The sequence below is a fragment of the Hemicordylus capensis genome, chromosome 1, assembly GCF_027244095.1.
Source record: "Hemicordylus capensis ecotype Gifberg chromosome 1, rHemCap1.1.pri, whole genome shotgun sequence".
In the NCBI taxonomy this organism is placed as follows: Eukaryota; Metazoa; Chordata; class Lepidosauria; order Squamata; family Cordylidae; genus Hemicordylus; species Hemicordylus capensis.
This window is the reverse complement of record NC_069657.1, coordinates 245111594-245124588: the sequence shown is the minus strand read 5'-3', so window position 1 is coordinate 245124588 and position 12995 is coordinate 245111594. Positions and strand designations below refer to the sequence as shown.

Genomic DNA, 12995 nt, shown 5'->3' with positions numbered 1-12995 from the left:
TTGAGGAGGCAACCCCCCCCCCCCCCCGCTGGTGTCTTCCTAAGAAAACAACTAAATTACCTCAGGAACACAACTCTTCCTTCAGGCAAAGAATTGGGTGATCTTTTTATACAGCAGTGTGCCCTAATTGCTTGTTCATTTGACTATCTCACAAAAATTTTATATTGTTTGGAAAATAAACTTGATTCTATTAAATCAATGTTTTTGGAAAAGACCTCGGCATGTCCTTCTGTTTCCCATGAGACTAACTTAACTGAAGGAGACCAAAGTGAAACCTTGTAGCCCGCTGGTTCCTTTGCGCCCCCCCCCCCCCCGATTGTTGAAATAGTTAAGCTCCAGTTACAGCCTTGTAAAATTCACCTCCAGATAGCAGGGTTGTGTGTTTTGTATTTTTTCTGTTTCGATTTGTACCAAATCCGAATCAACCCCATTTTGTATTTTGTCCAAAATTAAGTCTTCCAAATCCCCCCAGTTTTGTTTTGTATCCGAATTAATCTGAATCTGAATCCAAATTAATTCAGATTAAAAATAGGTCATGTGGTCAAAAGAGTGGGTGGGGGTTATAGTGCCCAATGAGTGGAAGCTACCACAAAAATTTCAAAGGAATTGGGCAAATTGATGATTTTTGGTTAATTTTTGAAGTTTGTGTGTCTTTCAGATTTTCTCCATAGGGTATAATGGAGATTTCAGGAAAAGTATGGCTTCATGTGGGGAGGGGTGGCCTAGAGTGGAGTGTGGTTGGTGGTAGTGTCCAGTTGATACAAGGAAGCTACCACAATTTTTTCAGAGGAATTTGGCAAAGGGCTGATTTTTAAAGAATTAATGACGTTGCACGTTTTTCAGATTTTCCTCATAGGGTATAATGGAGGCTTCTGCAGTCCCATAGCTCCACTTGAGGGGCACTGGGGCGGCCCAGAGCAAGTGGCGGTGTAGTGCACATAGGGTGCCAACCACCCACATGGGTTGCCAACCCATGAAGTACAGGGTTTTGTTCTAGAGGTGTTCTGAGAGTAGATTCTCTGGTAGCATATGAGAGAAATGCAAACTGACCTTGCAAAGGGATTTGGAAGACAGCATTTTGAGACAGAAATAACCAAATATATTTGGGAGCTCAATGCAATTCCAAAGCTCTTGCTAAAAGCCAGAGCTTGGTTTTCATGGTTTTTCATTAAAAATCTCATTTGCTACCAGAGAATCTAAACCCAACACCTTAGAAAAAACAAAGCCCAGTACCCCAATGGGTTAGCAATCCAGGGGGTTGGTTGGCACCCTCTGTGCACTACACTGCCACTTGCTTCGGGCCATCCCAGTGCCCCCCAGGTGGAGTTATGGGGCTGCTGAAATCTCCATTATTCCCTATGGGGGGAAATCTTAAAGATGCGTAAACCTCAAAAATTCGTAAGAAATCAGCCCTTTGCCCTATTTGTAATCGGAGTGCACCACCCTTGGGGCACTGCCACCCAACCCACTGTTTTGCTCCTGAAGCCCCACATAAACAAGTTGAAAGAGTTGAGAGAATGACCAATGAGCCAGCATGGTGTAGTGGTTAGAGTGCTGGACTAGGACCGGGGAGACCCGAGTTCAAATCCCCATTCAGCCATGATACTAGCTGGGTGACTCTGGGCCATTCACTTCTCTCAGCCTAACCTACTTCACAGGGTTGTTGTGAGGAGAAACCTAAGTATGTACTACACTGCTCTGGGCTCCTTGGAGGAAGAGCGGGATATAAAATGTAAAAAAAATAAAATTAAACTGCCTTGGTACTATGGAACAGCTTCAAATGTTCATTTAACTGAACTGGAGTGAACCGTAGCCCAAACAAATCAGCCTACTGTTCAGAATTGTTGAAATTTATCATCACTGCATTTAAGAAAGTGCAAAACCATGGATCATAGTTACAAGAAAGAGAGAAGCAACTAAGATTCCTGGGGATGTCAATAGATTGACAGGTGTGTTCCCCACCCCCCTCCTTTTGTCTCCTGTAGTCCCATGTGGATGACCTGTCCCTGCAATGGCAAAAGTTGTGAACCACTGGCTTAGACATCATGTCCCACCAAATTACATTGTGGCCTAAATTACATTAGACTGCTCAACTTGGGCATCAAAACTTGGGCATCAGCAACTTAGACACCACTATAACTCATAAAAATCAGAAGAAAAACAAAATAGCTCTTCAAAAGACCCCTGAACAAGTCAAGAGATTCTTTCTAAACCTTTGGAAAGGAACACCTGTGTAATTTCAGAACTTTCCTAACCAGCTTCTCGAAAAGCTTCTCCACACAATTGATACCATGGCTTTTAGCAAGAGCTTTGGAATTGCATTGAGCTCCCAAAGATATTTGGGTATTTCTGTCTCAAAATGCTGTCTTCCAAATCCCTTTGCAAGGTCAGTTTGCATTTCAATCACACCGAATACAACACTTAACTAAACTATTCATGCTCAACAGTTTTTGCATATCTTATCTTCTGCTAATCACCCAGTGCCTCAGCTGGAGTGGAGAGAGTCAGAGAAGTCAATTTGAATAGCAATGCTTTTTCAAAGAACAAAGCATTCTGTCCAAAACACAGTCATTTCGATTTGGAAACAAAAATCTCTGTTTTTTAATTCTTGATTTTGTTTTGGTTACAAAACCTCCGAAATTGCCATTTTTGGGCACAAAACGTTTTGTACCCGAATCGAAATGCACAAGCCTACCAGATAGCAGACTCACCACTAAATTGGAGCAATTGGTCAAACATAACAAAGATCCTGAACTCCTTGAGGCAATTAATCAGGCAGAATGTTCAACATAGACACATTGTTTCCTACTATTTTTTGCCCAAGGCAAACAACTGCCAAAGATTGATGTTTATCTGTAAATCATCCTGGCTGCCGAAACTGCTTCTTTGCATCCAGAGTTTCTTGAACTGGTTTGGTATAAGATCACTGAGATGTTTCGAAACTTCCAATGTACTGCCCCTGGCTGTGAAGAGGCTTAAAACACAGCCTGCTAAAAGGCATTCTCCAATGCCCTTATCTCAACCTATAAGGAAAACACTACGAACAAATGGGACTAAGTGTCAAGGTCACTTCTCCTGGAAAGACTCACTCAGCGTTTTAAATCCCTCACTGCAATCAGTGGCTCTAAATATTCCTTCCCATCAGGAGCCTTCTAAAGCTGTGGATACACAGCAATGCTTGACTCCCTTTACAAATTCCCTTATGAATCTCCACAATACCCTTACAACTATTGCAGATAACCTTATAATTTTGAATGAGAGCTCTGAATCCTCCCCTCTCACTTTTTCCTTTGAGATGCCTGAGAAAGCAAATAACAACCCAGAGCACTTTACTGGGGGAAGTACTCAAACGAACTCTCAGCCTTCTTGTGAACTGCTGAAGGATCCTGACCTTGTGAAGCAAGCTACTTTGGCCTTACAAGAAGCTGGCCAAATTTCTTCTGATACCCTCGCTGGTCTTTCCTTTGATCCTCACTTCGATTCGATCTTGACTCTCCTAGATCCATCTGCCCCAGTTCTCTCTACATCAAGCTTAAAGACCCCCCCACTCAAGGATCATTTCCAGCTCATGATAATTTACCTTCCACACCAGTAGCTGCTCACCCTCCCCTTACTCGGGAGGATGCCTTCAATAAGAAAGAAGACATCGAAGCAGATTCTGGACTTATGGACATTGTTTCCCCTCCCAAGGTTAGCCATGAGAGTGTGCAGAGTTCAGGTGGCAATAGAATAGTGCCACCTCAAGAGGAGAAGGTGGTCAATGTTACTGAGTCTGAGGATGGAGTGTCTGATGAGAGTTGTCAACGCCCTTTATTTGATACAGTTAACCCTTTGGAGTTGGAACCCTCGTGCACTGTCTTTTTGAGTGATGGCCCCGGGACGGGTCTCACAGAAGACAGGACCCTCCAGCTTGTATTCTCCTGGAGAATTCTATCGCTGTATCTGCCAAATGACTGCCCTAGAGGAATCCAAATGTTTTGAGGATCGCCACATGGAATGTGGCAGGCCTCAAGGCTAAGTTGGCTGATCCATCATTTATTGACTATGTTTCCCAAATAGACATTTTTATGTGCCAGGAGACATGGATGGTGGACGATGTGACCCCGGAGGGATTTTATGTATATGTGGTCCAGGCATCTTTGGGGTTGGATGGGAGAGAGAGAAAGGGGAGACCATCTGGTGGCCTTGCAGTGTTTGTGTTGATGTCACTTAGGGCGCAGGCTAGGGAAACTGCATCTCTGGATTCCATTGCTATGGCTGTTTATATACAATTGAGTAATCTATCCCTTATAGTGGTCAACGTATGTATACCTCTGAGATGCCAGAAAGCCTATGTCAACCAGATCTGGTTACATCTTTAACCATATCTTATGGAATTCCAGATTAAATTTCCTGATGCCTCTCTTCTGATTGTGGGCGATTTTAATGCCCGAATGGGGTATGATGATAAAGCATTATTCAGCAGATTCCATCTTTATCCCCCTGTTCAGTCAGTTCCTGATGGCCACCTAGTCCGCTGATTTAAGGATAGGGGGGCCTCTTTTGCTGGTCTAAAGTTAGCCCAGACCATTTGCAATCTAAACTTGTATATATTAAATGGCACCAGCCCCCATGACTACCCAGCAGAATTTACCATTTAGTCAGGTTCTAGAACTTCGAAAATTGATTATATGATATGCTTCCAAGATCTGTTAGATCTGGTTGCGGGATTTAGCGTTGTCCCTAGACTTGATAGTGACCACCTTCCACTGGAGTTATGCTTGTCATTCCCAGTTAAGATCCAGAGACATGAATACACAGCCTTTGATGCTGAGTCTCTAGAAGTTATGCCCACCAGATTAAGATGGACTCTAATTCAACAAGAGAGATTGTCATTCCTCTTGAATTCTGAGTCTGCTATTACCTTAAGGAACCAAATATTGATGGGCGAGGAATCTAGGGAAAGTATAGATGCCTATCAAGGGCTAATTGAGTTACTCCTCCCTGCTTTGTGTGTCCAGCAGGGAGCTCATAAGAAGATGGGTCCTCCCTCTTCGAGAGTCTGGTTTGATGACGAGTGTAGGAAGCTGAAAAGTGTCTTGGTTAATGAACACAATAGATACTGTGAGTCATCTGATCCAACTCTTGCTACTAATTTATTACATCTGAAGAGGGCATATGAAAAACTTATCAGAGCCAAAAAACTTGAGGCAGACAGAGTGGACTGGCAGCATTTCATCATTGCTGCCCAACAAAAAAAAACCATTCTCATTTTTTGGCATTTGATATCTACGTTTTTGGGAAGGGGAATATCCAGAGTCAAACCTTGAATTCCAGCAGCTGTATGGGAAGACCATTTTTCCAGACTATATGGCTCAGTTGAATGGCCCTCCCCCACAATGTTGGTCAATCTGACGGAATGTCTAGTTTGGCCGCTGGTCTCATGCTCTGATATAGTATCCCTGGTAAATCACTTTAAAGTGAGCAAGGCTCCTGGGCCAGACTATATCTCGGTGGAGTGTATTAGGAACAACTTGGGAGTGGTGGGCCCCAATATTGGCAGCCCTCTTTTCGAACATCGATCGGACAGCCCAGATTCCCAAAGATTGGGGGTTGGCGATTATAGTTCCAATTTATAAGAAAGGTCAAAGGGACCAACCAGGGAACTTCCGCCCTATCAGCCTTTTAAGTTTATAGGCAAATTATTTGCCAGGCATCTTCTTGTTCGTTTCATGGAGTGGCTTGATAACAACCAGATTCTTGCCGAGGAACAAAATGGCTTTAGGGCAGGAAGGTCGATTATGGACTCGATCGTTGTGTTACAACATCTGGCAGAAAAATATTCGGGGAAGGCCCCAGTTGCATTATATACAGCATTTGTGGACTTAAAGTTAGCATTTGATTCGGTCCCGAGAGGTAGGCTATGGGAGAAACTTGCTGCAACAACCATAGAAAAGAGATTGCTTTACTTGATATTTAAACTTCACGATGATACTTCATTAAGGGTCTGGCTTAACAGAGGCCAGGTGACTAGGCCGATTATCACGAGACGGGGGGTTCGGCAAGGGTGCATTTTGGCCCCTATGCTATTTAATTTTTATATTAATTCCCTAGTCACTCACATGAAGAAACTAGAGTTCCATTCGCCTAAATTAGCTGGCAGACAAATTAATGTTTTACTTTATGCGGACGATGCCGCATTAGTTTCAAGAACTCAAATTGGTCTCAAAAGAGCGTTACGGGCATTGGCAGATTATTGTACCACCCAGGAGCTACCCATAAATTATGACACAACCAAAATTATGGTTTTCTTAAACAGACCTAGAAATTGTTCTTGGTCCTTAAATGGTCATAAATTGGAGAAAGTGAGGCAATTTAAATATTTAGGATGGGTCCTGCAAGCAAACATGAGTTTCACTGCCCATAAGGATTATGTAAGTCTCAACGCCCAGAGTTGCCACGGCAATCCATTCTTTGTATACCAGAAAACGTGCCCAATCAGTTCAGATGGTCCTTGAACTTTTCAAGGCCAAAGTTTTGGCCCTACTTATGGTGGGTGCGCTGATGGGTGCCTACACTAACTTTCGGAGGATGGAAATTGTTCAAACTAAATTCCTCGGGTATACTGAGGGTCACTCAGTCTGTCCCCAACGCATGCCTCAGATTGGAAGTGGGCTGGCCTACTGTTGAGGCCAGAATTTGGAAGGCAATGTTCAGTTTTTGGCTCAAGTTGTTTTTCTGCCCTGATGGGCTTGCCCCGCTAGTCCTAGAAGATTCTTTTAAGACCCGATGGAAACGGGTCATTGTCAATGGATTAAGTAGGTTGGGTTTTTCATTTCGGTGGTAAGACAGATGCCTCGAGAAGGCCTCAGATGCCATAAACCAACATATAATGGACATTGCCAGGCAGGAGGATGTTAGTAAAATAAGATCTGGGGTTTTTATGGGGGCCCAAATTGATAGACGGCTCCTGGCTAGATACTTGATAAAGCTATCCTTTGTTGAACACCGTAGAGCAATGACTGCAGCCAGACTCAATGCCCTTCCTTCTGCCGTCCTGGAAGGGTGATTCCAGAAAATCCCCTATATCCAGAGATTGTGCCCTTGTCATGCGGGAGAGGTTGAATCTACCGAACACGTGTTGTTGAACTGTTGTTTTTACAAGGAGCTAAGAGAAGAATTAATTTCTCCCTTTTTAAAGAGATCACAGATTGACCTCAGGCCAGGAGAAAGTGGAGTTTTTACTTGCAGACTCGGATGATTTCATCTCTGCAAGAGTTGCCAAGTTTCTTGTATTGCAAGTAAACTTTGCAGAAGATTTGTTGAGGGGCTAGATGCGGGCATAGTATATTAGGAGGGTGAACAGATTTTATTTATTGAAAATTCTCTTATGTATGATACTCTTATTGTATTATATTGTTCTTATTGCAGTTTCTCCTGATGCCACTCACGTGATGTATAGTTTTTTTTGTGATTTTGTTGTATTGAGAGGCTGTTGGCTGTAATAAAGTGAAATGAAATGAAATGTGGCTGAAGTTGCTCCAGTTGAGCTGATGGCTATGCTTGCTGTTAAGGGTGCTGCTGTGGCAACTGTTGCAATCCTAGGAAGTAAGGAGTCATAATTGTATGTGTGAGAGAGCAACTTGTGCCAATGATGTTACTATAGTGCAGGCATTGTGGCTGGCAGTGGATTCTGGGTCAGCGATTCTTTTTTGGACTGCGTTTGAAATGTGTGTTCTGTGGTGGTAATAGATTCTCTTTTACTGTGTGCTTCTGCAGTGTTATACGAATACGATGAATATTTATATACTGCTTTTCAAGAAAAGTTCCCAAAGTGGTTTACATAGATATGAATGAATACACACACACAATTGCTCCCTTTCCCCCAAAGGGCTCACAATCTAAAAAAGAAACATAACACAGACATTAGCAATAGCCATTGGAGGGATGAGTTGCTGGGAATGGACAGGACCAGTTGTTTTCCCCCTGCTAAGAGAACCACCACTATAAAAAGGAGCCTCTTTTCTCAGTTAGTAGCGGGGAAACATCAGAAAGTTTTCCAGTGTACTTCATAATAATGAGGATACAAATCACACTGAACAGTATGGTACAATCCACATGGAGGGGAGGCTGGTAAGAGATATTGTACAATTTACTGTACCTTTTTATTACAATTTAGTCTTGCTAAATGGCCATTCCCACAGCTTGGGCTGGTCTTATAGTCATAAGGGAGGAGAGCTGGTCTTATGGAAGCAAGCATGAACTGTCCCCTTTGCTAAGCAGGGTCTGCCCCGGTTGCATTTGAATAGGACTACATGTGTGAGCACTATGAGATATTCTCCTTAGAGGATGGGGCTGCTCTGGGAAGAGCAGCTGCATGCTTGTGTGCAGAAGGTTCCCTCCTTGGCATCCCCAGGATAGGCTGAGGGAGACCCCTGCCTCCAGTCTTGGAGAAGCCACTGCCAGTCTGGGTAGACAATACTGAGCTAGATGGACCAAAGGTCTGACTCGGTATAAGGCAGCTTCCTATGGGCCATAGCACCTTATCACACACTGAAGATATAGGCCAATTTCCTAGTGTCCTGCCAGAGGTGCACCTAGGTAATTTTGGAACCTGGACCTAATGGCCTTTGGAACCCCTCACCCCTCCCTTGCTAATTAAGCATCAACGTGCTCCATCAGGCAACCACATCACCCAGGACAGACTAAAGAGGATTTGGGGGTCCCCAGGGACTGTGGAGGCCCCAAAATCCAGGGGTAAGAGTGCCATGTCCTGCACCTAGAAAGAATTATCTTTGCTTGCAGAGTAGGCCACTCAAATGTTGGTAATGCTGTAAACTCTCCATCAGCAGTCATGTAGCTGCAGGAGATGAGTGCATCAACCTACTGTATATTTAAAGAGCGCTATGAGCACATCTGCCTTTTGGACTGGTCTCAAAGAAGCTGCTAGCCCTCAATAAACTGACTTTGGGGCTAGTCAGTTACCTTGGTGCTGAAGAAGAACTGAGTCCACGGACCAGGGGCGTAGCTAGAGGAGAGGGGGCTCGTGTTCACTCCTCTCCCTGGAGGCCCCTCAGAGTGAGGGAGATTATGAAGAAAATAGGGAGGGGGGGCCTCAGTAGCTGGGGGGCCTGGGTTCTTTGACCCCATCCGCTCAATTATGGCTACACCCCTGCCACCAACTGTGAATGAATGAAAAGAAGCTGGTTATTCTCTGGGTGAACAAGGCCCAAATCTGAAGTGATTAGCATGCTATAAATGTTATCAGCTGTTTGTATTGTGATTTTTCTGGTCTGTGACTCTAAGAAAGATTAGTACTACATGCTATACATTGCATAGCTTGGGTGGTATATTTAAACCTCTGTTTTTCTAACCCCAAGTGGTAATTGTTTGGCAACACATGAAGCATGGAAAAAGAGCAGATCAATAGTCCTTCAGTCTGGCATTTCTTGGCACAGGAACTGGGCTGGGCACTACTGATAATGTTCATATTCTCCGTTTATATTGAACTCTGCATGGTCCTGCAGGCTGCTGTATCCCCACTAAGTGTAAAAGACTCTGCAAAAAACAGAAAAGCAGTATAAGCATTAACTGTTAGGTTACCTCTACTCACAGGATTCAAGTCTATATTGCTGTTGATGACATAAGCGTAGAGGAAACAAAAACATCAACAATTTTTTAGTTTTCTACTTACACAAAGATGTACAGCATTTTCCCACGTTTCAGCAAAGATTGGCTTTCAAAGCACCTTACAATTACAACTCTCACAAGGCACAGTATAAGTAAAAGGGTGTGTGAATGTATAGCAGGAAGGGATGATGCTTGCAGTTCACTATTCCAATGATAAACTATTGTCCTTGAGTCCTCGTATATGCTGCGCTTTACCTATACATCTGAGAGCTCAGAGTCACAGTTATTCAGAAGTGAGGCATATATACTGTAAATGTGCACATTTTAAAGGCATCATTACATTCCAGGGTTGCATTTACCAATCACTGATATTTTTAAGGACATATGCACTTCTAAGAATTTATTAAATAATTATTGCGGTAAACATCTGCTAAGACATGATCTAGGTAAAAAAAACTGAATTGTCCATGAGCGGAACTTTTAAGTGATTTGAGCCTTTAAGGAAACAGAGTGGTTTTAGGGGGCCTTGTTTACTTAAAGCTGTGATGTCATGGTTCGATTTATGGGAGCCCATGGGGGGGCGGGATCCCTGCTGATTCCATGGAGCTAGACTGCACCCAGTGGCCAACATCCTGATTAATGAAGTGCCAAAGAGGCAGTGCTGCATTCCAGTCTAGGGCTGCTGCAGTACACACAGGAGGAAAGAAGAAGCCTCCCCTTCTTTCTGCAACTGCCTGAGCCACCCCAAAATCTGTCCCTGAAGACCTCAGTCTAGTCCAAACCCAAAAACATCAGAGTGACATATAACCACGGTTGATGAGTACATGTATTGCTGCAACAAAAACAAAAATTAAGAACATTCCTTATACTAAGTCAGACCATTGGTCTATCTAACTCAGTATTGTCTTCACAGACTGGCAGTGGCTTCTCCAAGGTTGCAGGCAGAAATCTCTCTCAGCCCTATCTTGGAGAAGCCAGGGAGGGAACTTGAAACCTTCTGCTCCTCCCAGAGTGGCTCCATCCCCTGAGGGGAATTATCTTACAGTGCTCACACTTCTAGTCTCCTATTCATATGCAACCAGGGTGGACCCTGCTTAAGTAATGGGACAAGTCAAGCTTATATTTATTTTATTTATTTTTACATTTATATTCCGCTCTTCCTCCAAGGAGCCCAGAGCAGTGTACTACATACTTGAGTTTCTCCTCACAACAACCCTATGAAGTAGGTTATGCTGAAAGAGAAGTGACTGGCCCAGAGTCACCCAGCTAGTATCATGGCTGAATGGGGATTTGAATTCGGGTCTCCCCAGTCCCAGTCCAGCACTCTAACCACTACACCACGCTGGCTCCCTTGCTACCTCAAGACCAGCTCTCCTCTCCAGCCAGATTGGCAGTGGCTTCTCCAAATTACAGGCAGGAAGCTCTCTCAGCCCTATCTTGCCAGGGAGGGAACTTGGAACCTTCTGCATGCAGGTGCTCTTCCCAGAATGGCTCCATCCCCTGAAGGAAAGATCTTCCAGTGCTCACACATCAAGTCTCCCATTCAAATCAACCAGGATGGACCCTGCTTAGCAAAGGGGACAAGTCATGCTTGCTACCACAAGATCAGCTCTCCTCCCAAAACCTGACAGGCTGCAACCAAAAACTCAGTTAAGTATAGTTAAGTTCCACTTAACCAACTTGTGTGCTAGAATGAACTATAAAGCTGGCTTGCTCCAATATTTCATTGAGGAATATGTATTAAAATTGTTAGGATTCTTAATCCACATGAATTTTGCAGAGAAGATGCAGCCAACAGACTAAAAGGCAAAATCTGTGACACTGAGCAGACAAAATTCTAATGTACTGCCTTTCATAGGTATTCCGTCAAGGATATCTCCCATAAAGGAAGAATGAAATTCAACAGAAGACCCTACGCATTCATTTTTTAGTCACATTGAAAGATTACAAAATATATGCATCTGAGATTTTTTTAATAATTAAAATTAATGTTCTCAGTATGTAAATGTTACCTCCTTTGGCAGTGGATCCAAAAGTTTACATTCATATTTGTAAAGGAACAAAACAACAAGAATCTGAATCTCCATTATAGCAAGCCACCTAGAAATAAGAGAGAACAACAGTAACCTCTCCAGTGTCAAATACATGCATGTTACTAATTATATTATGCTTATTTACTATGATGCTTTGCATATTTAGCTCCATTTCCAAACAGATGTTTATCTGCACCATAAAAGATAACCATTTAAAATGTCTGGACTAACAAACTGTGGGTGCATGAAATGTTCTCTGCTCTCAAGGAAGTCTAGCAAAACAGAAATGACTGGTGTAGAATAAAACTATATAGTATGTAGTTTCAATCTGCAAATGCACTGATTGAAAACATTCTTTGTTGTGAAATTTAAACAGTACAAATCAGCAGTATTTGTCTGTCAGTGGCTGGACAGGGCTCCCAATTCTACTTCCAATATGTATATCTTTTTCTGTTTTATTAGTCAGCATGGTGTAACTACACTTTCTGAAATCAAATTTTCACCTTTCATATATCAGTCTGATTGTTAAAATATTACAACCTGTCTATTAAAATAAGGAAGCATAAGACACTAATACAAACACTAATGTGTTGATGACCATTTCCACAGTGGGTGGCTACAACTGTGAGTAGGTTACCTTCTGGAGTCAGAGAATTCAGCCAGTGGTGAACAACAAACAGCCCTGTTGCATCAGGCCTAAGGTCCAGCATCCTGTTTCACGGTGGCCCACCACCAGGCTAAGGCCTATCTAGTCCAGCATCCTGTTTCACAGTGCCTCTGAGAAGCCCACATGCAAGAGGTGAGGGCATGCCCCCTCTCCTGCTGTTGCTCCCCTGCAGCTAGTATTTAGAGGCATCCTGCCTCTGAGCATGAAGGCAGTCTATAGCCATCAAGACTAGATGCCTCTGGAAAGCCCAGCATCTGGATACGCAGGCAATAGCTCTCTCCCAGTGTTGCTTGACAGCAGGTGGTATTCAGTGGCTCACTTCCTCTAAACCTGGAGGTGCCATATAGCCATCATGAACACTAGCCACTGACAGATTTGTCTTCCATTCATTTGTCTAATCCCCTTTTAACCCTATCTAAGATGGTGGCCATCCCCACATCTTGTGGCAGATATTCCACAGATTAAATAATGTGCTGTGTAAAGCAATACTTCCTTTTTTTCCTGTCCTGAATTTCCTGCCAATAAATTTCACTGGATGACTGCAAAGGGGAGCAGTTGGTTATTACCTACCAAAAATTGAAAGTTATGGTATTCTCTAATAGTTTTAACATGCACAGATAGCATATAGATAACCATGATACAGAGCAAGTCAAACACTTTAAATATCTAGAAGTTGTTTTCCAGGC

The 12995-nt window shown here is 43.1% G+C and overlaps 2 protein-coding genes across 3 annotated transcripts in view; one reads left to right on the top strand and one right to left on the bottom strand.

The window, feature by feature from the left end:
* The window catches only part of SLC25A27 (solute carrier family 25 member 27), a 114489-nt gene that overhangs the window by 731 nt on the left and 100763 nt on the right, over nucleotides 1–12995 (top strand). The window lies entirely within an intron of this gene.
* The window catches only part of LOC128339721 (24-hydroxycholesterol 7-alpha-hydroxylase), a 40372-nt gene continuing 35177 nt past the window's right edge, over nucleotides 7801–12995 (bottom strand). For both annotated transcript variants that reach the window (XM_053284070.1, XM_053284071.1), the window contains 2 exons: nucleotides 11622–11709; nucleotides 7801–9537 (listed from right to left, as the gene is read on the bottom strand). In XM_053284070.1, the coding sequence (XP_053140045.1) occupies nucleotides 9466–9537; nucleotides 11622–11709 (160 nt within the window). In that variant the 3' untranslated portion in view covers nucleotides 7801–9465. The remainder of the gene's footprint in view (nucleotides 9538–11621; nucleotides 11710–12995) is intronic.